General features: G+C 37.0%; 1 protein-coding gene across 1 annotated transcript; it reads right to left on the reverse strand.

The window, feature by feature from the left end:
- Positions 1–5712: 5712 nt before the first annotated feature.
- Positions 5713–23674, reverse strand: LOC107572674 (eukaryotic translation elongation factor 1 epsilon-1-like). Its single transcript, XM_016259107.1, has 4 exons — positions 23532–23674; positions 20195–20392; positions 9518–9613; positions 5713–7106 (listed from the first exon to the last, which is right to left on the reverse strand). Exons 1-4 carry the CDS (start codon positions 23640–23642, stop codon positions 6963–6965), a joined length of 549 nt encoding a protein of 182 aa, XP_016114593.1. The 5' UTR covers positions 23643–23674; the 3' UTR covers positions 5713–6962.
- Between the last annotated feature and the right edge of the window lie 1304 nt (positions 23675–24978).

Raw genomic sequence — 24978 nt, forward strand, 5'->3', positions numbered from 1 at the left:
AGGGGTTTGATTGGTCGGAGCATGTGTTTGGTGGATGTATGTTAAGAGAGCATTAAGAGCCACAGCCTCATGCCTGCAGACATGTACGCATAGTGAGCAGTGAAGGCCGTGCAGCAGGGACACAGTCATGCAGGACTAAAAGGTACATTTCTGGTTCATAAGCATGTCCTGTCAAGGTTAATCCATTAGAGACGGGCCGCCTGACTGCCAGCCGCTGCTGTGGCAGCTGTATTCCCACTGAAAGCATCTTAGACATGAGATGGGAAGATGTTATAGTCAGCCCATTATCTGTTCTGTAGACTTATATACAGTATGACCCATGTATCTTTATCACTGATCTGAAGTCAGTATCAGCAACAATTAGATACTGATATCTAGAGATCAAGGAAGCCAATAAAATGTAGATATAAACACTGTAATACTGAAATGAAATGAACACTTAAACATGCTCACATATCAGCTGATAGCCACTACAATGGTCTGATAATAATATAGTTTCATTCCTTTTTCACTCTAAACGAGTTGAACATATATTAACAAAGCGTTTCATATTTAATACTTATTTAATTATCACATTTTAATATTTGTGGACATTTATATATTGATATAATAACACATACAATTGGCCAGATTGTTAAATATATATTTTTTTGTAAGTTAAATAAATGTTGGTTTATTTTTTATACTTAATGTAACTTAAATGAAGTAGCAATATTAATATTTTGCTTGATAACAGACACATTAGTTACATGATTTATATTATTTATAAAATGGTTAGGTTTCAACGCTTTTAATAATATTAATTCATGCTTATTTGTTTTGTCAAATCTACATGATTTCTGCATTTCTGTGTTCATTACGGAAATATGATGAGAATAAAAAAAATGTGACTTTGAGTTAAACTCTTAATTTCACTCAAGGTTTAAATAAATTAGTCAGGAGGAATTAAAACCTGCATTATAATGAAGCACAAATTAAAAATTCACAACCGGTGTGACAAATATGTAGATTCGAATTGAAGATATGCTAATGAGATGTTATTTGCGTGTTTTTTGACCAGTGGCCATTAGGAGGGTAGCTGAGGGCACTGCACTGCCCCTGACACATGAACCCCGATAAACAACTGCAGGCTGGACTCCAGTCTATCAGCCTTATGCCTCTGGAGCTCATATAAAGTATTCTCTTTGTTGTGCCATTTCAGCTGGAATTACTTTTAGTATCACTTCTCACAGCACCCCGGAGACATCCTATCAGAAGACATTAACACAGGAGGTCTTACTAAAGTTCCCTGGCAGGACCTGTGGGACAAAGGGGGCAACCAGAGGAGATGGTGTATAGAAAATATAGCCTCTTGTTTGTGAAGATATCGGAGAAGAGGTACAATTTCAACAGTATTTTTTTTTTCTGACTGTAAATTGAGCCCTATCAGGTCATCCTCTTTGATTTGATTTTTCCAGTTAGAAATGATGTAAATGGGGGCAACAAGTTGCCACTTGTGCAAACCCCACATGTTAAAATGCCTTAGTTTAAGATTTGATTATTATTTTTCAGAACCAAATTATTCCAAAAGTACAGAGCTCTGCGCACGACATGCAGAAGATAAAATAGATATCATGGCCACTAATTAAGGATTCATTCACATTACTTATTAATTTGTGGCCACATCTTAATTCGTTCTCTCATTTTAAATAAGTTCAATCGTAGCCACAGTTTACCTAAAACAAGGAAACTTATTAATACGCTGTGAAAATAAATACTTATAAAGAATGAACACGTCATGTGTGGGGCTTCATGCAAAAGGATCCAAGCACAGTTATAAGCAAAAAAGACTAATTCTGAGCTGATAGTGGCGCTAGAGATTAAGACCCCCATACTGCTCAAGGCAATATTCAGACCCCTCCCAATTGGTGTAACAAATTTTACAACATTCCTCCAAAAAAGGTAGACTCCTATGATAGAGGAAATATTTTGGTAGTAAAAACAATACAGACTACTCAACAAATATAGCTGCAAACAGCAATTATGGGGCCAAAGCACGGAAGTGACATGTACAACCCCCAAAACAACAAAAGTACAAATATAGATTCAAAGTTTATGAGCAGATTTGATCCACAACAGCAGATCATGTAAAGATGGGGATCATTGTATTCTGAGGAATAACTGATACATATTTTTTTCTTTGCCAGTATGTGGTGTTGTTCCTAAATTGCACAGAAAATCCCAGGGCTTGGTCAAAATACACTGAACAAAATTATAAACACAACACTTTTGTTTTTGCCCCCATTTGTCATGAGCTGAACTCAAAGATCTAAGACTTTTTCTACGTACACAAAAGGCCTATTTCTCTCAAATATTGTTCACAAATCTGTCTAAATCTGTTAGTGAGCACTTCTCCTTTGCCGAGATAATCCATGCACCTCACAGGTGTGACATATCAAGATGCTGATTAGACAGCATGATTATTGCACAGGTGTGCCTTAGGCTGGCCACAATAAAAGGCCACACGGAGGTGGGATTATGGTATGGGCAGCAGGGGCGTGTCTATGTGGTGGCCAGGGGTGGTACTGGCCCCCCCTGAAATTTGGCTGGCCACCCCAGGTGCCCCCCCTACCAGATGTCTTGCGATAGGCTTGTTTTTAGTACATTTCTAACTGCATCTGGCAGTGGCGGGTCCTGGCATGTGTAGGCAGCTGCCTAGGGCCGCTTTCTTCTCTTCTTTATACTTAATTTTAGGCGATTTCTATAGTGTGATCTTAATGACAATGTCGAGAGCGCATAATGTTATGCGATCTATGTGCGCGAGGACGAATCTCTCCACTCCCAAGCGGATTTCCTTCACTCACACAAAACTGGACGTGTGCTTTTAAATATTGTTCTTTTATGAATTGGCTCTGCTCTGTCACTGTCACTCTTTGTTTAGTGAGTGTACGCAAAGTATTATAACATACATCATTCCGCAAACACAATCAACAACCTGATCAACTCTATGCGAAGGAGATGTGTTGCACTGCGTGACGCAAATGTTGGTCACACCAGATACTAACTGGTTTTCGGACCCCCCCGGACCCCCCAATACAGTAAAACTGCACATTTTAGAGTGGCCTTTTATTGTGGCCAGCCTAAGGCACACCTGTGCAATAATCATGCTGTCTAATCAGCATCTTGATATGCCACACCTGTGAGGAGGATGATTTATCTCGGCAAAGGAGAAGTGCTCACTAACACAGATTTAGACAGATTTGTGTTTGAGAGAAATAGGTCTTTTGTGTACATAGAAAAAGTCTTAGATCTTTGAGTTCAGCTCATGAAAAATGGGAGCAAAAACAAAAGTGTTGTGTTTATAATTTTGTTCAGTGTATACGTATAGCCTTGTTTGCCATTCTTGCCTTCAAATTTGTTCATGTGTTTCCTGGGCCGTCACTAAAATTCATGGGACCCAGGACAAAAATTATTAGGGATGGGCCACTTCTCCCCTGCGCTCATGAGCATGCTACAGTATACCAGATTAGGACCTTAGTGCCTTAGAGGTACTTAAAGTACATAAAAAGATAGATCCCAAATTTGGCATGGTAGTTGTTCCTCAATGCATGTGTCAGATCTCAGAAAGTGTTACTTTACAGTTCTAGGGGCTGCCATAGACTCCCTTACTAAAGAACAGTTACAATAGATGCCTACGCACCTTCTATGCATGGCCTATAATCTCTCGAGATCCAGGAGGTCATTTTCATGTCTTTAACCGCACCTCCTAAACCTCTGGTACCCTTAAGCCAAATCCATAACCCCTTAAATGAAAGTCTCAAAGCACACATGGTGCACAAGGCCCACACATCTCTCTCAGGACCACTTTTCGTGCAGCTGGGACGGTTTCGTTCAGTAGAGTCTATTTCCGGAAAATTCTGTCATCCATGTCAGTGTTAAGGTGCCATTACGGTGCCTGGGGTCACACACATGTACTTTAGCACCTTTTAAATCAGACGCCTTCTGTGATTGATGAAGTGAGCAAGGAGCATCTCAAAGACTCAGACCCACACCTGCGGTCCTTCTGTCTTATTGCAAGACCCTTCTTATACATAGATAAAAGGGTAATACAAAGACAATGCTCGAGATAAAAGACGCTCCTCTCTTTTCTTAATCATTGCACATTTCCATCACTAAGAGTGACAGGCCTTTGATGTTAGTGTTTAGCTCAGAATACCTCATTCCACAATAATATGCATAGCTGTATCTGTAAAATGCTTTTGCCTCTGAGACATTAATTCGCATACTCAAATGCTTTTGACACTTACACTGCCTCAAGTGAAGGATTTCCACCTAAATTTGCTTCTCGCCGTTCTAAAGTAAAGCTATTAATTGTGTGTGGATGCGTTACCACTGCATAACTTTTTTGCTCTTCCCATTTTGCTTCAGTCATGTAATTGCAGTAGACAATCAGATGCCTGCTTTATGGGCGTATGTTAGAACTGTCACTTCCTTTTGGCTGCAGATAACACGGGAGCTGTCACAACTACTTACCCTGCGTTAATGCGCCCCACGCAGCACTGATAGTTTCATTGAATCAATCAGGGTCTTCTGTTTTCCCAGTTTCACATCTCGCTTGGCATACAGCTCTTTATCTTGTTAACAAGACATAATGAACAGTTGGTGAAAACTTCAGGCACTTCAGGGGACATGATGCAAACACAATGCGAACGCAGCCTGGCAAAGTCAATGTGTATCTGTCTATCCATTGTAGTCTGTAGCAGTGTCAATGATGCAAGCCTGTTTCGTTCTAGAACCAGGAATCCCTGTTCTTCTGTTACAGAACTCAACTTTTCAGAAGTACCGCACAGTTGTCATGCTGTGCTACTTAAGTCTTTTTCATCAAGATCCTGCGGCATCTAAAGAAAAGCATAACATCCTAGAGCACCCAAGTTTGCTACTCCCTGCTCTTCTTGAAGTCCCTGCAGTCATTTGGGAAAGCAATAGGTGGTTTGTTGACCTTGTGGCATGCTGCATGTGAGATGAACCGGCATGTGAGAGCTAATGCACCAAACCTCTTGAACTCTGACTTATTGAGAACGGCAAGGCAAATTAATTGCCAGAATTCAATGAATGAGCAGAAGCGCAACTGAAATAAAATAAGTCCACCCATGAAGAGTGAATTGCCTCTAACTCTGCATAAGGACAAAGGCCCAAAATAATTGGAGCGTCCTACACCTCCTGCTGTGGATCTTTCGATACTTAAAACATCTTTCATCTTCCTCAACTTTGTGCTAAAGCAACAGTGACCCCATGACACCTGAACTGATGTTTGAAAATGTGGAAAACTTCAGTTAAAATCTCCTTGAAGACCACCATTCAGGAGCAGCTGCTACACGTGGTTTGGTCATCTTTTGTGGACGTGAGAGATGATAAATTTCATTTTGATGAGGGAAGTCTCTTTTAGATTAGCTGCCCAATTAAATATGGAGACAGAAATAAACATACAGACAGAGACTCCACTGTGGATACCTCCATTATCTGGTCACAAGGCCTGTTCTGATGACTGCAAGATTTCTGTCGCTTCTTCAGTTTGCTATTCCACAAACACACATTGCTTTGTTCCGCTGCGGTTCCTCTATGAACACACTGAATGTCAAGATGGAAATTCTTCAAATTCTGCAAAAAATGGGGTGTGTCATATATCCAGATGGAGGACTCATAAAAAAAGGACACTGATAGTTCTGTTTTCCCTTTTTCATTTATTGGCACAGGACAAAATTCTGTTGACATTAAAGAACACAAACTTGAGCTTGAGAACAGCACACATTTCATAAAAGTGGCTTACAGGAAAGGAAGTATAATAAAAAGAACAGAGGGATCTTTCTGTCAGCATATGCACAGCAGATAAGTAAACGTGCAAAAATACATCTCCCTTTCATAAGAAGAGGATTTTCCATAATAAAGGCTACAGACAGAGCAGCTCCAAACCAGATTGGCCACATGTTATACGTTGCATGAAGCGCTCGGTTACCCGAAAGATGTTTTGAGTCAACCTTTTATGATTAATGAAGCTACTATGTTCTCAGGAACAAGTCTCCTGGAACTGGAAATTTATTTTTGTCTTGAACCATCTATAAAAATGCTTTAATTTTGTGCCGTGAAAATTCACAAGCGCAGATCTTATACAACAATGCCTCATTCAAAAACATTTTGAATATTGAAAACCTTTGACACAGCCAGTGATTTGTATAACACAGAAGCGGATTAAGCAGTAGAACACTTTAAGTGTCTAAAGAAATTCACAGCTATGACAGAAGGGGATTTTGGGGAGAAAATGACACACTGGTTGTGGGTGGAGTGAAAAGAACAAGAAAACCAGAACACACCAGTGCTGTCTGTGCGGCTACAGCTGGTAATCTGCCCACTGCCCCAGAGCAAGAACATGACATGCTGTCAAACCCCAGACTACTGCCCACACCAGTTCCAAGACTAGGAGAATAGGCGAATGGCAGAAGAAAATGCCAAATGAGGAAAGATATGTGTGGCTTGATGTAAGGGATATCCATATTATCTTAATGAGTAACTTATCTGAAAAAGCTATTAATAGATTTACTCTGGTTTCATATACAGGTTAATATTCAAATCAACTGCTTTTCCATTAGTAAAAGTTTTATTTTAACCACAGCCACTATTCTTATTGTTCATGCTGAGGTACTCCAATCCACATAATTTGAATAAACCTTCCACAAACTACACTCATTCTAAACACGCATATTAAATAACACTACTAATGGACATAAACTAGCTCTCACACACACACAAAAAAAAATCAAAGAAATAAATAAAAAAGGAAAATACCTGCTTTACTTGTCCTGACTGTTTGGGTTAATGTCAGGGTTGTGGTGTAACACAATGGGACAGCTCTGTGTGTCAGTTGAGCATTGATATTGTGACCTTAAGGTCTGGATTATTTGACAACCTACAAGATGCTATCGAGGTTTTCAGTGGTGACCACTTGGGTAAACTCTGTTCCTCAAAACCACCACAGGAGGCAAATGGTGTCGTACACCTGGATAGTGCTGGATATGATCGAACCACCTGGTGACATTCAGATATCGCTCTTTCTCCTGTACAGCCAATTCCACCTAAGAAAAAGTAAGGGAAACATGAGACAGTGAACATTAAAGGTAAAAAATAAATGTGCATAACACTACAGAGACATCCAGTACAGTGTCTTTGCCTGCTTAGGCATTATTTATGTTTTACAGTGTTTATTTAAATGAAGATGATATTGACCTATTACTATATTATATATACAGCATTTTATAGAAGTATACATTGCAAAAAAAAAAAGAAAATCACTCTTTAATATGGCACACTTTGGGTCAACTATAAAAGGTTAAAAAAAAGTGTCTTAAAGTGTTAAAGGGGTCATATTTTCCTTTCTCTTTGGAGTGTTACAAGCTGATTGTGCATAGATAAGATCCCTGAAGTTGCAAAGACTAAAGTCTCAAAACCAAAGAGATATTCTTTATCAAAGTTAAGACTCTGCCACGCCCCCCTAAAACGGCTCGTTCTAACACGCCCCCACATATCTACATCACTATGTGGAAATATTTGCATAATGCCGCCCAAATGTTCATGCAAAGAAAGAAGGCATGGTTTCAGTAACCGCAGTTAGTGTTGAAGCAGCCATGTCAGGGAGACGCTGTGTGTTTCTAGGCGAAAGCAAAAGCACTTTATTTGGCCTTCTGAAAGTAGATGCATTTAAGAATCTTTAAGATTACTTACAACAGAACAGCAATGCATTTTATGGATGACCGTTTCATGAACCTAGGAGAGGAGGTAATTCTGACTTTGCTATGACAATCTGGCGCTTCTGAATCAGCTACTGTTTTGTTATTATTTTAAGTATTTGCTATTGACTGTTCAAATGCGGAGTTTTGCGTATCGTGTGTGTGTGAGCGAGAGAGAGAGAGAGCGGAGTCAGCTGTCTTAAACGTGGCTTGTGTACTGCATACATACCAGCTTCATCATTGTGTCTGTCACGCGACTCTGTTCCCCCCTTTAAAATTTAAGAAAATCTTAAAATTTGACTTCTATGAGCCTGTCACACAGAGCAATGCAAAAAAGTGAAGCGAATTGGTGCTTTCACCAAATGCAAAATGATGAATCACCTTCAGCTAATTCATGCCTGCACAATAGGAGGCGTTGACCGAGAATGCATTTTTAGTTTTTCCCACAACATCTACATTGCTTTCTCCTGAATTGCATATATACAGTAAATAACCATTTTATGCATATTGTATTATTGAATACAGCGAAAATAGCATTTGACCGAAATTAGGAATCGTCAGCCAGCTGAATATTTATATGCCAGTGAATGTTTACCAATGAATGGGATGCTACGCTCTCATTCAAAACCTGTTGGATATTGACTAAATATCTTCTGTACCTTTTGGCTTTAATGAGATTTCCCCAAGAAACTGGCAAGAATTAACACACGAATGGGCCATCCACCATGATTTCTGTTCTTGAACACAAACTCGTGATTACAACTTCACAAGTAGGAAGTTTCCGATAGCACGTGAAGGCAGCATAAAATCTAATTGGATGGCTTGTTTCAACATGGGGCGATGAAAAAAATAAAAAAATGGCACACTAGTCGATAAAAAAAAAATCTCACTTTGTCACGTCTCGATTGATCATGCATGGTGTAAATAGGTCCTCAGGGATCTACTGTTTTGAGTTAAGAAAATCATTACGTCGTACATTTGCTTCGCTTAATTGCACTCGGTGTGAAAGGCCCTTATCTTGGAAATTCTTATTTGTCACAGTGATGCAACTGGTTATACAACTCACATAAATAAGAAAAAGTACTCAACGGCTTTCAATTGACTATAGTATAAATAAACTTTCTGGCCATCAGACTAAACGCCATGTTTGTCAAAAGCCAAACACTGTGCATCATACAGCAAAAAAGGGGAAATCTACTAACTCTTGAAGAATGGTGAATACTAATACATTACTGTGGGTTTAATAACGGTAGAAAACTTTCCAGACATTTGTATTTACTTTTACATGGAAAAAAATCTGCTTATCAGTTTTAAAAGTCAAACAAGTTCCTCTGCAGTTCAATGTTGAACAATACAAAAAAAAATGAAATTACCAAGGGGTGAATAATTTTTTTTTTTTTTAAAAGAAACTATGTCTAACTGACCTTATCTTCAAGAGATTTAAACCAAGTGACATACTAATGCCTTCTGGGAAATTACAACTCTTTGTCAGTCAGTCAATTACAAACACTGACTTGGAGAGATGTGATCTTCTATTCCCTTTCCCTCTAATTCTCATTTAATCCCTTTCTTCCTTTCTCAATGGGCTCCTTCAGGCTCCTTAAACTTCCTTGACTGCTGTCCTGGGAAATGACATCACTATATGTCTCATCTTTTCTGCTGTGTCAAATTTCTCCTGTGCTTTAAGCGTCTTACTGCTTTAATTGGGAGCTCTGCATCACTTCTCTCAAACGACTGAAGTTCACCGCTGAGGGACTTACAACAATGTGGTGAATTCCGTAATACATGAGGATGTCTGCCAGGGTGAAGACGTTCCCAGCCAAGTAAACTTTGTCCTTCAGGTACTGGTTAAGATCCTGCAAGGGAAGTATAAAAGGATATGTCACCTTTAAAAAATTAAATTTACATACTTTTGAACGGTAATGTATATATTAAACATTGGTGTATTTGATCATTGCTGTAACCACACTTTGATAAGGTGACTAGGGTTACTGTCCGCTTACCATTAAAAAAGGTCCATTCTGCATCAAGCTTAACAACACTCACTTTCTGTGGTAAAATTATTGCTTGTTGTTTTCTTGATCACTTTAAACGTAGCTCATCCAATCTGCTTTTAAAGCGGGAACCATCTGTATTATGAAAGGCCTCTTGAGAATGGAAGACCTTAAGGTTGGAGGTAGTCAAATACTTCAGTGACTGTAAAATGAACGGTAACACTTTAGTTTAGGGACCAATTCTCACTATTAACTAGTTGCTTATTAGCATTCATATTAGTAAAACATTGTCTTGTTTATAAAAAAATTAAATGGAGCTTAAAATGCAGTGTGACCAAATTAATTGTAATATATTGTAGTATTAAGGGTGTCTGATTGATGGAGTGGAGGCATACAAGTGTGTGTGCTTGTCTGAGTGTGTGTAAAGACTGGCTCATCTGAACACTGTTCACTGCCTCCATTAGCCCTCAAGACGCTGTGCTGTATTGTGCACAAGTGCTGAAGATGCTCCTGTCCCCTGAGACCTGAGCACGCACACACACACACACAGACACACGCTGTAGTATCCAGGCTTTGGAAAGTTTTACATCAAATTCAACCTTGCACTATTCAAGGAAGAGTGGATGGACAGCCTACAGACACATCTGTGTTACGCTGGACCATGTTGAATTATGAGATGTCGGCCCGGGGGTTTATATATTCTGTCTGAAATGAAGCTAAACATTGTGCACAGTTCTGCACACAATTGTACCAAGTGGTATGATTTTATTACAACTACTACATACCATCGAGAATGAGCAACATTTTTCCTACATTTGATTGGGGATAGTTCACCAAGAAATTAAAACTGTTATTTACTAACCTTCAAGTTGTTCAAAACCTATAGCACTTCCCTTCATCTTCAAAACACAAATGAAGATATGTTTAATGAAATGCAAGTATGGTTGAGTTTTGTTTACCTTATTTGATGTGCTCTATGGATGTGTCTTGATCAATGTTTATACATGAATAATGCCTGTTCAACTCTGTTCATCACATAAAGCAATCATGTCTCTTCAGAAGACTTGGATTAAACCACTTGATTCATATGGATTATTTTAAAATGTCTTCAGTAACTTTTTGAAGTTAAACGTTTCGGTTGTTAGAACTATCACGTTTCATTTAAAATATCTTCCATTTGTGTTTTGAAAACGAACAAAAGTCTTATGGGTTTTGAAAGTAAATGAAGACAGAATTCTCATTTTTGTGTGAACTATCTATTTAAGCCAGGGATGTCCAAACTCGGTGCTGGAGGGCCACTGTCCTGCAGAGTTTAGCTCCAACCCAAATCAAACACCTGAACCAGATAATCAAGGCCGTACTAGGAATACTAGGTGTGTTGAGGCATGTTGGAGCTAAACACGGCAGGACATTGGCCTTCCAGGACAGAGTCTGGACACCCCTGATTTAAGCAGTACAGACAGTGGAAAAACCAGACATTGTTAAATTGGGCTCAGTTTAGAAGCCACATTTTTAATTTTAGTTGCCAAATTATAGAATCGCTCAATATAGAAGACTCTGGCTCTAATGTCACCCACCTTAAAGTTTTACTCTGTTCTTGTTATTAAATACATCCATCGAATCGAATAAGCTTTATTGTGGTCATTGCAAACTCTCCCTTGAGTCTTGTTCTTACTCTGGTGTCTATTCCTGTCAGCTGCAGAAGTCCTGTTTCCTCTGCTTTTAAATGTTATGATCCTGCCTTTACAGAGTGCTGAGAGTTGGTCAGACAGTGCATGCCGTAGGCATTACATAAGCCCTTCATTACTGCCACTATTAACCAGCGATCAGCAGCACTCTGCTCCAGACCCATGCTCGGACAGCCCTATGCCACACACTGACAGCAACTGCCGAGAGGCGTCTGTCCTGCTGAGTGCCTGTGTTAACGAGACTGCCTCTGACTGTCCACAGATAGACGTTTTCTACCTTTAATCCCTTCTGAACTGATCTCAAGACAGCGTGTGACCCCTGTTACCCTCAGCATGTCAATTAAAGTCCATCTGACAGACTGCAGTGTGGATGATTCGGATCCAAACCTCCAATGTGATTATTGAGAAAACCCTGTGACCATATAGATGCTGAGTTTGGAGTGGCATGCTTTTCGGACACTCAACTGATTCAACAGGAGAATGTCATGTCAATTAATTCAATCGGTTTTAGATGTTACTCTTCATAAATGACGTGGGTATAGACGTGGGTAAATGTTAGGACTGGGTAAAAAATATTGATTTCTCGATTTTAATCGATTCTCATATTTATGAAACAATATCAATTCATAAATCCCACGAATCAATTAGTCTGGCCTGTCAGATAATCAACGGAACATTGTAGCACGCCTCCCATCCAATAAATTGTAATAAGCTTTGTGATTTGTTACTTTTGATATGAAACAGTCTCAGATTTAAAATTCTGTACATTTTATTACAGTATTCAAATATTAAATGCCGTTTTGGCGCTGTTTAATGTGACGTGACAGATCGCTGTAGCACCTCGGTTAGAAGCGGCAGCACGAACTGATCATCTCCGCTTTAATAGCAGCTACAGCATGAAATAAACATGAATGAACATCCGAAGGTATGTTAAAAGAAAGAGTACAACTAGGCATGGGCCGGTATGAGATTCTGACGGTATGATAACCTTAGATAAAAATATCACAGTTTCACGGTATTGGGATTACAGCTCTAAAATATGTTATTTTTAAATGTCTGGGTAAAAAAAAAACAAATTTTTTTCCCCACTGAACACATTTTATTTTTAAGAAACATATAGAACATTTTGGAACAGTAAACATGTCAAGCTAAATAATTAGAATAAATAATTTAATACTTAATTAAATGCAGTCACTTAAGTGAGCCTAAACCTGCAGCTCAACAATAATCAGAACATAAATAAATTATTTAAAAAAAAAAAAAATCCCAATAAACGAAAAAAAAAATGCAGTCACTTAAGCTCAATAATCAAAAATATAATCAAAACATAATTTCTGTAAAAAATAAAATAAAAAAAATTTATAAAAAAAATGCATAAATAAACCTGCAGCTCAACAAGGTTTTTGGAGACATGCTCGCTTTCGACACATTCATCTTTCAGTCCAAGTTATGATGCAGGAATGTTCACCTTTCCCGGATTAAGTTTGGAGCAGTGAGGTACGAGGATGTGTGCACATACACACATAAGGAAAGAGAGAGTGTCTCTCCGTACAACACTCAAACAGTGTTTTTTTTTTTTTTTTAAATGCGTGATTTTGAACAGATGTAAACAATGGCAGGAGGCTTAAAAGTATAGACGTGATACCAGCTAAATTTAATTATTGTACTAAATCGCAGAAAAGTAGGCTACAGTACGTACTTTAGACTGCTATTCCTCACTCTGTGAAGTAACGTGAGGGAGGAAACTAGTTGACGTTAGCTAGTTAATTAGCCATGTTATCTGCCTCGGTAGCAAGCCAAATAGTATTTATTTCAACACTGAAACAAACGGCGGGTGGGTCTCGGTCTTGATCGGGGGTGAAAGAGGGAGAAAACCGAAGATGACACAGATATATAGTTTATGTTCGACTTGGAAGTATTTATTTAGTGATCGGCGATTACGCGAAAAATTCCCATACGACAGACTTCGTCTTTTTCGACAGGGGAAAAAGTTTCAGGGATTCATCTCCTTCGGCCATCCCACACACAGGTGACTCTGACCGCTCGCACCAACCGGAGGGGCCCGAGGGAGAGGGGTCGTGTGACTCGCTACGTTCTTCGCTGCACACAACTGAGGGAGTCCTGCACTTTCAGTCTTTGACAACACGTAAAAAACTGCGCATACCGCAGGAACGGTATAACGGAAAATTTTAGCGGTTTTGAAACCGTGACTTTTCCAAACCGTGGTATACCTTGAAACCGGTTATCGTCTCATGCCTAAGTACAACTTACCGAAATCCGTATCCTGTCTCATGTAATCGCTCAATCAGTGTTTCAAACGCGGGAAGAAGACAATAGCTCGTAACCAATATGTCACGTAACTTCACATTTACCACAGAAAATCATTCGATGACCATGAACTCATTAGTCAACTAGAACAACAACTTTCGAGAGGAGCATTTTGCTAAATATGCACCATAACAATTTTTTTTACTGTTCTTCAATATTTAATTTATGTTTGAATAAATCTGTCAAGTTTTTGTGACAACCACCATTTAAATGTTTATATTTCAAAAAACTAATTGGAGTAAAAATATAATTGTGTAATTTAAAGTTAAAGTTAGTATTATAACTTTATTGATTATATTTTAAGTGTTTGTATATAAATCAGCTAATTTCAACCTTCCATATTATTGACTCTCAGGTATATTTTACAGCATTAGGCTAGTTGAGAGATTTTTTTTTTCCCGAGAAAATTTGCCATGTCCTGTACCTGATATATATCCAAAATAACCGATATTGAATCAAAATCAGAATCAAATCACAAGCTTGTGAAGGATAATCAAATCGAATTGTGAAATTTGTGTCAAAACCCAGCGCTAGTAAATGTATAAGAATGACAATCTATGCAGGATTCTGGAAACTTTTTATAGCAATAAATAGAGCTAAAAATTAAAAGGAAAAGACAGGAAATCAAGAATAAGTGATATCATTGCTACATTTCTTCAAAAGCAGATTGTGGAGATGCTTTAATCGTCTATGATCAAAAAATATGATATCACACACCCCTAATTAGCTTATAAAAACATTAAGGCAATTTCACTCATGTCTCACGACTATGACAGCTAAATAGGCTTTGCTTTCAAACTCTCCTGTGTGTATGTGTGAGCGCTCTGTAAAAACCGACAAAGATTTCCATTTACAATGTGTATAACAGCATTGAGCATCAAGCCAATCGAGCACTGAACACAATGACCAATCTGACATGTTTAAGTCAGTCAGTGGTGCATCTACACAATACTGCAAGTTTTTGTTCAATGCACCTCACTGATTGATTACTGTAATGGGGTAATCAAAATAGCCTAACAACTCTGTGCTTTTGTTCTCATTTATTTTCATTTTTAGTTTAGTGAATTTAACTTCCGCTTTAAAAGCCTTATTTTAGTTTTTAGATTGCAATGTTTCAATGTTAGAATGAAATGTGATTTTAATCCTTTTTTGCACATAATATAAAAGGCTTACATCGTTACATTCACTTTATTTGTTTTCATAGCTGTTAATACAGAGGTCAGCTCCGAGAAAATTTGCCATGTCCTGTACCTGATATATATCCAAAATAACCGATATTGAATCAAAATCAGAATCGAATCACAAGCTTGTGAAGGATAATCAAATCGAATTGTGAAATTTGTGTCAAAACCCAGCCCTAGTAAATGTATAAGAATGACAATCTATGCAGGATTCTGGAAACTTTTTATAGCAATAAATAGAGCTAAAAATTAAAAGGAAAAGACAGGAAATCAAGAATAAGTGATATCATTGCTACATTTCTTCAAAAGCAGATCGTGGAGATGCTTTAATCGTCTATGATCAAAAAATATGATATCACACACCCCTAATTAGCTTATAAAAACATTAAGGCAATTTCACTCATGTCTCACGAGTATGACAGCTACATAGGCTTTGCTTTCAAACTCTCCTGTGTGTATGTGTGAGCGCTCTGTAAAAACCGACAAAGATTTCCATTTACAATGTGTATAACAGCATTGAGCATCAAGCCAATCGAGCACTGAACACAATGACCAATCTGACGTGTTTAAGTCAGTCAGTGGTGCATCTACACAATACTGCAAGTTTTTGTTCAATGCACCTCACTGATTGATTACTGTAATGGGGTAATCAAAATAGCCTAACAACTCTGTGCTTTTGTTCTCATTTATTTTCATTTTTAGTTTAGTGAATTTAACTTCCGCTTTAAAAGCCTTATTTTAGTTTTTAGATTGCAATGTTTCAATGTTAGAATGAAATGTGATTTTAATCCTTTTTTGCACATAATATAAAAGGCTTACATCGTTACATTCACTTTATTTGTTTTCATAGCTGTTAATACAGAGGTCAGCAAGTAAGTTTGGCATCGGGCCAATTAATTTTTTCCGCACTAGATGGTGGGCCAGAACATAGTCAATGGATCATTTAAGAAATTAATTGATGAAAAATGCAACTAGAATTGCCTGTGACAGACTGTTATAGTGTCTTTTGTAACTGGTAGTGAGCTGTTACTCTGTGTTAAATCCTGTAGTAGGACAGGACAGTCATTAACAAAAAGCCACATTTGTGTGGCGGTGTCCGGCACACTATGTGAGCGGAGTAGAGCAGCAACAATTTCCCCTCTGCGCTCCGAGCATTTAATAATCACTCCGCTCTACTCCACGCTCACTGATCTCAGAAACACCGCTCCGCGGCTTAAGTAGTTCAGTATGCTTGAAATATCACAGTTCTGTTCATAACCTATATTAAAAAATCTAATAAATAAACAGGAAAGTTTCAAAGAGGCTTATTGGAACACTAGTGTGCAAACTTTTTTCCTACCACATGACAAGCTAATAACATGGTTGTCAGCATTAAAAGGTATACTTGCTGCTTTTTGCAGTGCAAATTTTGTTTGTGATGAAAATAACAGTACTTTTTCGTCAGTTATTTTACCTACGGATCGATGCATTTCTGCTCATTAGAAACAGATGAAGTAGCACTGTGAGATTACATTTGTTTGAATGCATTATTGCGTGTTATTGCGATTGCGTGTGGATAAGTGTTGTAGTACTTGTTTTAATCATGCTTTCAGCTGAAAATATTCAGTATCTAGAAGGAACAAACACATTTCTTGAGAACTATAACTTCCCGCTCATGTCCATTGCCGTCATCATAGCCTTCACATTCTTTCTGATTTGAGTGATCCTTCTCTATCAAGCTAGCTAAATATGTTTAACATGTGAACATTGTAACATTCTTGCTAAATATGCAGTTATATTACGGGCTGTACATACGCATATATCTGCGCTGTTATTCAGAGAAACCTCACAGCTCGAGCTATAAAGCAGCTTTTCTTACTCTTTCACTCTATGATGAAATATTTTTAAATGGGTGGTTGACTTTTTTTTCTACGCTTGATTGTGTTTATGGGGTGCAGTCTAACATGTGTTAATACTTCGTTTTTAAAAAACTAGAAATACTAGATGGGCTCTGATTGGTTAGCTAGTCCAGTGTGTTGTGATTGGCTAAACCGCCTCTAGTGCGCGTTTATATGTCCCGCCCCTCACCTCAGCGGCATGTGCTCCAGTTGTATTGTAAACAAAGGCGTCATCAATATTTCTTATCAATTTGAACCCGATTGAGAAGCAGAGGATATTAGTGAAGAGGATGGCGCAGAACTAGGGCTGGATAATAATTCAATATCAATATGTATCGCGATATAATTTTCTTCAATAACGGTGATATGATTTTTAAACATTTCCGATATACATTACCAGTTTCCCATACATTTATTTATGCCGTTTGACTTAACATTGTAAACATGAGCACTGCACGTTTCGTGCAGAATAAGAATTCTCTTCTGCTCACCAAGCCTGCATTTATTTGATCCAAAGTACAGCAAAAACAGTAAAATGTTGAAATATTTTTACTATTTAAAATTGCTTTCTATTTGAATAGATTTTAAACTGTAATTTATTCCTGTGATGCGCAGCTGTATTTTCAGCATCATTACTCCAGTCTTTAGTGTCACATGATCCTTCAGAAATCATTCCATACCCTTTTTTTCTGGCTGAAGCACATTTGTTTCAATCTATAAGAATAAGCAGCCTAACCTCCCAGTCAAAAGTTTTTGAAAAGTAAGATTTTTAAGGTTTTTTTTTTTTTTAAGAATTCTCTTCTGTTCACCATGGCTCCATTTATTTGATCCAAAGTACAGCAAAAACAGTAAAATGTTGAAATATTTTTACTATTTAAAATTGCTTTCTATTTGAATAGATTTTAAACTAATTTATTCCTGTGATTCTCAGCATCATTACTCCAGTCTTCAGTGTCACGTAATCCTTCAGAAATCATTTTAATATGCTGATTTGCTGATTATCAATATTTAAAACAGTTGAGTAAATTTTTTTTTCAGGATTCTTTGATGAATCGAAAGATCCAAAGATCAGCATATATCTGAAATAAAAAGCTTTTGTAACATTATACACCATTCCATTCAGTATAATTTTTATAATTTTTTTGGGAAGGAAATTATAGAAATTAATACTTATATAGCAAGGATGCTTAAAATTTATCAAAAGTGATGATAAAAGGCATTTATAATGTTACAAAAGATTTCTATTTCAGATAAAGTGTTCAAAACGATATCGGAATTATATCGTATCGACCGAAATATATATCGTGATATAAATTTTGGCTATATCGTCCAGCCCTACGCAGAACCTGTGCAAGCACGGCTCTTAATGGTATGTTTTTTGTTGTCTCATTCTTTTAGATACGCAGTTATTTGTAAATGCTACTGCTTATGTTAGCTTCTAATATACGGTTTTAACCTGATTAAAGCTTTAATACAGTACGGCAAACGCACGCAACAGTTCATTGTTTGAGCTGAGCTGATGATCTGAATGAGAGATTTTGAGAGCGAGAGCGAGAGAGAGAGAGAGAGCGAGAGAGAGAGAGAGAGAGAGAGCGAGAGAGATGCAGAGCATGTGCAGAGCAGGGGGACGCGAGGAACAGTATTAAGAACCGCTGCTTTAAAATATTGATTATGAAACTTGTGAATCCATTAGAATCGTTAGAAGACAGAATCGTGATTCATATATGAATAGATTTTTACGTGCACCTCTAGTTTTCTCTTCCTCTTCTCTAAAGCAGCGCAACATGGCCCCAACCCCTTTGTTGCATGTTCCCGGGGGCGGGGTTTATCAGGGTTTGTGATGTCACAAACCCGGGAAGTAACTTGTTGTAGTCCCTTCGAGCCATATTTGTAGGCATTAAACTGCCAGAATTTTAAAAGACAATATCTCTGTTTGCATTGAACTTTCAGCGCCGCAACTTTGCAGATATTGTTTATGCTCAAACAGCAACATTACACACTAACTAACGTTAAAAAAGTGAAATCGCAATCAACCACCCCTTTAAGATGAAATATATATTTTATCGTAGCTATATATAATTTTATATAATATATAACTATTATCCTAAGATGAAGCATACATTTTGTCTTAACTTAAGATGCAATATATTTTTACACAGATTATTAAGACCGTCCAGAGAATGTGTTGTTCCTATATTTTTTTGTAAATTTACAATACATTTTAGTATCAAAGCTTTTAGTCAATCATGATTTGTTCGTGAAAATGTTTGTACGCAGGTCTCGCACACAAATGAGAGCCAATGAGAGTTAAGAATCACACACACCAGAGGCATGTTCAAAAACATGACAACCAATTTTCCTGTGAATTTTCATATTTTATCAAGTACGCTCAGATTTAAATTCAAATCATTTTTATTTCATGTATTACTGCGTTTATCTGTATGAAGTTTTTCCTTACTGTGTATGTACAGCGATTCAATGAATAACCATATTAACATAAGTATTATTTAAAGTCTCCATGAAACTGAAGTTGTGATAGTCTTTTGTTCCCTATTGTGACATATATCTGAGTGAAATATACGTTTGCTTCTTGAACAAAAAATGTAGGGTGGGACTTGATTTTGTCCATCAGGAAGTGCACACATCAGAGAAAAGATGTTGCACGAGGGAGGGAGGGGAAGTAATTTTGATTAAAGATTACGAGGGCACATTAAGTAAAAAAAAAAAAAAAGATGTGCATGAATAAATTTGTAACAAACAGTTAAACAAACAAATTTCAGATTTAAATTCAAATCATTTTTATTTCATGTATTACTGCGTTTATCTGTATGAAGTTTTTCCTTACTGTGTATGTACAGCGATTCAATGAATAACCATATTAACATAAGTATTATTTAAAGTCTCCATGAAACTGAAGTTGTGATAGTCTTTTGTTCCCTATTGTGACATATATCTGAGTGAAATATACGTTTGCTTCTTGAACAAAAAATGTAGGGTGGGACTTGATTTTGTCCATCAGGAAGTGCACACATCAGAGAAAAGATGTTGCACGAGGGAGGGAGGGGGAAGTAATTTTGATTAAAGATTACGAGGGCACATTAAGTAAAAAAAAGATGTGCATGAATAAATTTGTAACAAACAGTTAAACAAACAAATTTTCCATTACAAATTGTCAATTTTTATTTCAAGGTGACTGTAATATAAATATCTCACAATTCTTTCACAATTAATTTGTATAATCTGAAGCTTTGTTAGACATAAAACAGTGTAGTACAAATGTGTACCAAGCTGCAGGAGGTGAAACATACGGCCAGTTTTTTTTATTATTAATTAATTTTTTTTAATGACCCCTAATCATTATCATCTTACCTTCAAAATAACGTTGCCTTCTTCTTTAGAACAGTTATCTAGTCGTGTTATTCGATGTTCAATCCATTGCTGGACCACAGCTCTCTGTTCAGCGCTGTCTCCTAGCAGCTCAGGTCTCTTAGCCTCACGGATCAGATGGGACGCTATAGTGACCAGACCGATCAATGCTGGTCCATTGTTGTTTTGGAGAAGAGGGACCTACAAATGGATAAATAAATAAATGTTAAAAATCTACTTACAAGATGAAAGTGATCAACAGGGGTATATCCATTCATTAAAATACTGCTGTAAGTCACAGCAATGCTCGAGGTGTGGATAAAAAAAAAATGCTGGTAAGTTTAGCTGTCGAGAAATTAATACAAACAAGGGTTTTTGGTTAGCATTTCATAAAATACATCAATTCAGGCTAATAAACTAATACTTAAGTTTGTACAGGTTTTTAGGCTGATGAAGAGATTTATCAGTTAAACATTTCAGAATTTGCTAAATTAATTCCATACTGATGTTTAACGTTAACCAATCACACTCACAGTTATCAATCCTAGGACTCAACCAGTCAAATCACATATTGGTATTGTACTGTATGTTACACATTAATATTACCATTGATATAATTAACATGAATATTATGCACATCAAACCACCACCAATCACATTTGTTTAATATTTTCTAATATTTTCTAAATGTTTACAAAAAAAGTCATATACGTGTCATATTTATAAAATGCAGCTGTATATAAAAGGTATAGGAACATGTTTATTATTAGTATTATTAATGGTATGAATGTAAATATTAGTGTTTAGAGAACATGAAGTTCAAATCAAACTTCCTTGTGGACAAAATATATTCTGATTAGGAGAATACAATTATATTTCTAGCATTCTTCTCAACATTTTCTCTTTGGAAACACATCATAATACAAACTTATACGAGCCTTGAATTCATCTGGTGGGTCTGAAAGCGCTCCTAACTTTTGTTAAATTCATCTAAAGTAATGCTTATTGGGGGGGTCCACTAGGCTTGCCGCAACAGACGGTGCTGACGATGATACCGGTGTTAAGCCGCAACACCGGTTACGTCACTTGCCCACCGCGTCACCACCCCCCACTCTCGTTTTGATTTTTTATAGTAATAAAAATCATTTATTACAGTAAAAGAACAGACACTACAATTAAAAACTGAACGCGGATGCTCAATGCAGCGTGCCGAACGACAGTCGCATCACAGATCAGATTTAATTTCTCCAGTGAGGAGAGCGAGTCGAGCTGACTGACAAGAAGAGTGAGGTGAGACAGACAAGACGATCGCGGATGATTTAGTTTCGAAACGAGATGCAAAAGCGCCTGTTTGGCAATATTTTGGATTTTGAAAAGCCTGTTGACTTTTGCCGTTTTGGAAGTTTTTTTTAAACATTTGTTTCTTATTTAATTGGTTCCACATTGTTTGCTGATTTTTACTTTATTTAAACTTTGTGTCATTTATTTATTTTATTTGACATTCGTTTTGCTAATAAACGTTCTATGTTTCTTATTTATTTGGTTATATATTATACATGTTTACTTATTTCCTTATAGTTTACTTATAGGTTTTGTATACCTATTAAACTATGTAAGTTACTTGTTATTTTATATTAGGCATAGCCTGTCCTAGAGCATGGTGTATTTTTATTTGTTTTGTTAATAAAAGTTCTATGTTTTATATATACGCTAAAGTGAGTTTGACGTTGTATTTTGTTGTTGCATTTAAGCTATTTAAAAGCGAACGAAAGCGAGGAAAAGAGGGGCAATTCAAACGAACAATTACTTTACTCCAAATTGCCACTATTTGAAAGTGAAAGTAAAACGCGCACACCGCTTTTTACAAGCTATTTAAAAGCGAAGGAAAGCGAGGAAAAGAGGGAACGCCCCCGCCCCAGCGGTGATACCAGTATTACCGGTGTTGTCACACGTCGATTAACCGGTGGGAAAATGTCCTCACCGTCACAACCCTAGGGTCAACGTGCAACAATACAAATTAACTAAAATGGCCATGTGGTCTTTTTGCAGTCTAGTGTTTTTATGTACATCTGTAAATTAGTGCTGGGCGGTATACCGGTTCATACCGAATACCGGTGTTTATTTTTGTTATGATATGAATTTTTTAAATACCGACATACACGCTTAAACAATGTTCGGAACACTGTTTGAAAGGGGTTCCTTTTCACTGTTGCACTGTGGTGAGGGAACAGCTGTATGTTACTAAGCGCGAAAGTTCAGAAACTGAAGCTGTAGAACTAATAGAACGTGCTGACACAGAAGAAGAATTCTCTCACACACGAGCGTGACTTTAGCAGCTTTCAGACCCTTTTAGCGGCTTTTTTCCATAGAATATTCATAATGACAAACCTAGCGACTTTTTAGGATAAACCTTAGCTATGGTTTCAGAGAAGCAGCGCATTCAGTTGGCCGCACCGCAGCCGACTCGTCAATAAATGAGTACAAAACAGCGTTTCCTAGCACCTGTCGCTTACTGATTGTTTGGAATTATAAATATTTGCGTAGTTCGTCGGTTAATATCACATGCACTTTTTTGTTTGTTGTTTTTTTTTAGTTTGTTACTCAGACGCAGGCAGTGCGCTGCATGAGACAAAAAATATAGCCAAAACAACTGCATAGTGTAGTGTAGATGCATGTTGATTTTATCAGATGATGCCACGATTATAAATGAGAGTGACTCCTGGTTAACATGTATTAAAAGGGGTTGTGTTTAGTCACTATTTAGTGTGGTATTTTATGACAATATTCACTCATCAATACAGCTCTCAAACATGTTTTCTGAAACATGTGACCTTGTTTCCCCCCCCCCCACATAGTGTGGGTTAACCATATTTTCTACTGATTGAGAGGAAATACTGCAGTATATTGACTTAAAATGCCCTGTTTTGCATTCGGAACATACAATAACTTGGGTGATTTACAGTAGTGCTGGGCGGTATGACCAAAAACGTATATCACGGTATTTTTCAAAATGATACCGGTTTCACGGTACACGACGGTATTTATTTTTTTTCATGCATGACCGGGTGGTCTCTTCGGTGCTCCAGATCACAGTAACACAGATCTGTCAGTAAGGCTACAACTACTAACACACATCGTTCGTTTAAATAAGTATTCATCATAATTCATGAACTTATGAGACAATCATGTCAAAATCCTGAAGAACATGAAAATCTAAAATGAAAACTGAGGTACACCATTCATTGATTCATACGATCTCGTATTACCACACACAAACGCGTCTGTAAAATGTATTACAGCCTCGTAATTCCAAGTATATCGCATTCAGCGTTTGATTCACCTTTTTTCCTCCTTGCGTGCTGTATTTATTGGGCTTCTTTAATCCTAGAAATTTCTCCAACGAGCTCAGTTCCCTTAACGCCATCTTGATCACACCGGAAACCGGACACATACAGCGATCGCTGATTGGTGGAGATCCCCCAGTCGCGCCTCGAGCCCATCATGTGCTGATATTTGCACAGTCATGTTTATATGATACATCTTATTCTTTTACTAGCAGAATTTGTATATCCAAAAAAATGTACGTTCTCCTGCAAGAAAAGGCATTATATTGAAACAATACGATTTTCTATGAAGTTTTAAACGCTTTATAATTTTTATATAAATGTGTATTTGTGCACAACCCTCTAGTGTACAAATGGTTGTAATTGTTATTGTTTTTATTTACCAAACAAAATATAAATAAATTGAACAAATCAATAAATTAATTTATAATAATAATAATACTATTTTTTAATAGACTACTTTTTTACTAATCTTTTTTTTTATTGCTATATTCCTAAAGTAAGACCAGTCTCTTTAATTTATTACATTATTTGTATGTGATTTATTTTAGCAGCCACAGTTAACAGTATTTTTAAATCACAGTTAAGACAAAATTGTTTCAGCAATGAGCTGAATTTATTTTGAAAATGATGTCTTTAGAATCAACACAAAATTATATTATTCATATCACAACGTCCAGCATTGGACTAAGGGCTAAGTTTAAACAATGCCTCTCCTTCTTAATTTGTGGTCAGCCACAAATAAATGTATGTTCTGTTTCCAGGACTTTGAATGTCCTGAATTACTTCCCCAAAGTAAATGACCATAAAGTATCAGTTTTGTTTTTCTTTCATTTCCCAGACCACAGACTACAGTCCTGTTCAACACCCTACTATTTGCCAAATTGTCACAATGCATTTTAGGATTATCTTCTCAGTAAAGCATACAAGCATATATGAAGAGTTCAGATGCAAAAGCCATCTAAATGCAAAAGTGCCATCTAAAATTTCTTCTAAAATTAGCATTTCTATCAAGCTCCTATATTTATGTTCAGTTATTTCACTTTAATGGCATATGAAAGGACCTATATATTGCCATTACTATTGCCATTAAAGTGAAATAAAACACACACACACACATATATATATATATATGGACTTATGGACTGTTAAAATTGCATTTGCATTTGTAGATAGCTCATAGTCACATTGCACTGTATTTGTTTATTTTCCAGTTAATTGATATTTACTGAGAAGATGTTCATTTTAACTCACAATGGACCCACTCAATCAGGAAATTATTGAGTGAGACTTTGTTCTTTTATTCCTCCAGCCACAGTTAAAATGTATAACTTGCATGAGTGTTCACTGAAACAAGACCCATCATACAGATCAAAGAGATGCTGAACTTCACAGGAAGAACCCACCGACACAGAATCCAGACTCGTTTTTAGATCCTGCATG

Source organism: Sinocyclocheilus grahami, unplaced genomic scaffold (assembly GCF_001515645.1).
Source record: "Sinocyclocheilus grahami isolate Dianchi unplaced genomic scaffold, SAMN03320097.WGS_v1.1 scaffold1791.1, whole genome shotgun sequence".
Lineage (NCBI taxonomy): Eukaryota > Metazoa > Chordata > Actinopteri > Cypriniformes > Cyprinidae > Sinocyclocheilus > Sinocyclocheilus grahami.

Coding starts and splice junctions, on each gene's coding strand:
- LOC107572674 (XM_016259107.1), bottom strand. CDS start 23,642: ATGTGTCCGGTTTCCGGTGTGATCAAGATGGCGTTAAGGGAACTGAGC. Junction 9,614..20,194: donor AAGGCAACGTTATTTTGAAG/GTAAGATGATAA, acceptor CTTCCCTTGCAG/GATCTTAACCAGTACCTGAA. Junction 7,107..9,517: donor ACGGAATTCACCACATTGTT/GTAAGTCCCTCA, acceptor ACTTTTTCTTAG/GTGGAATTGGCTGTACAGGA.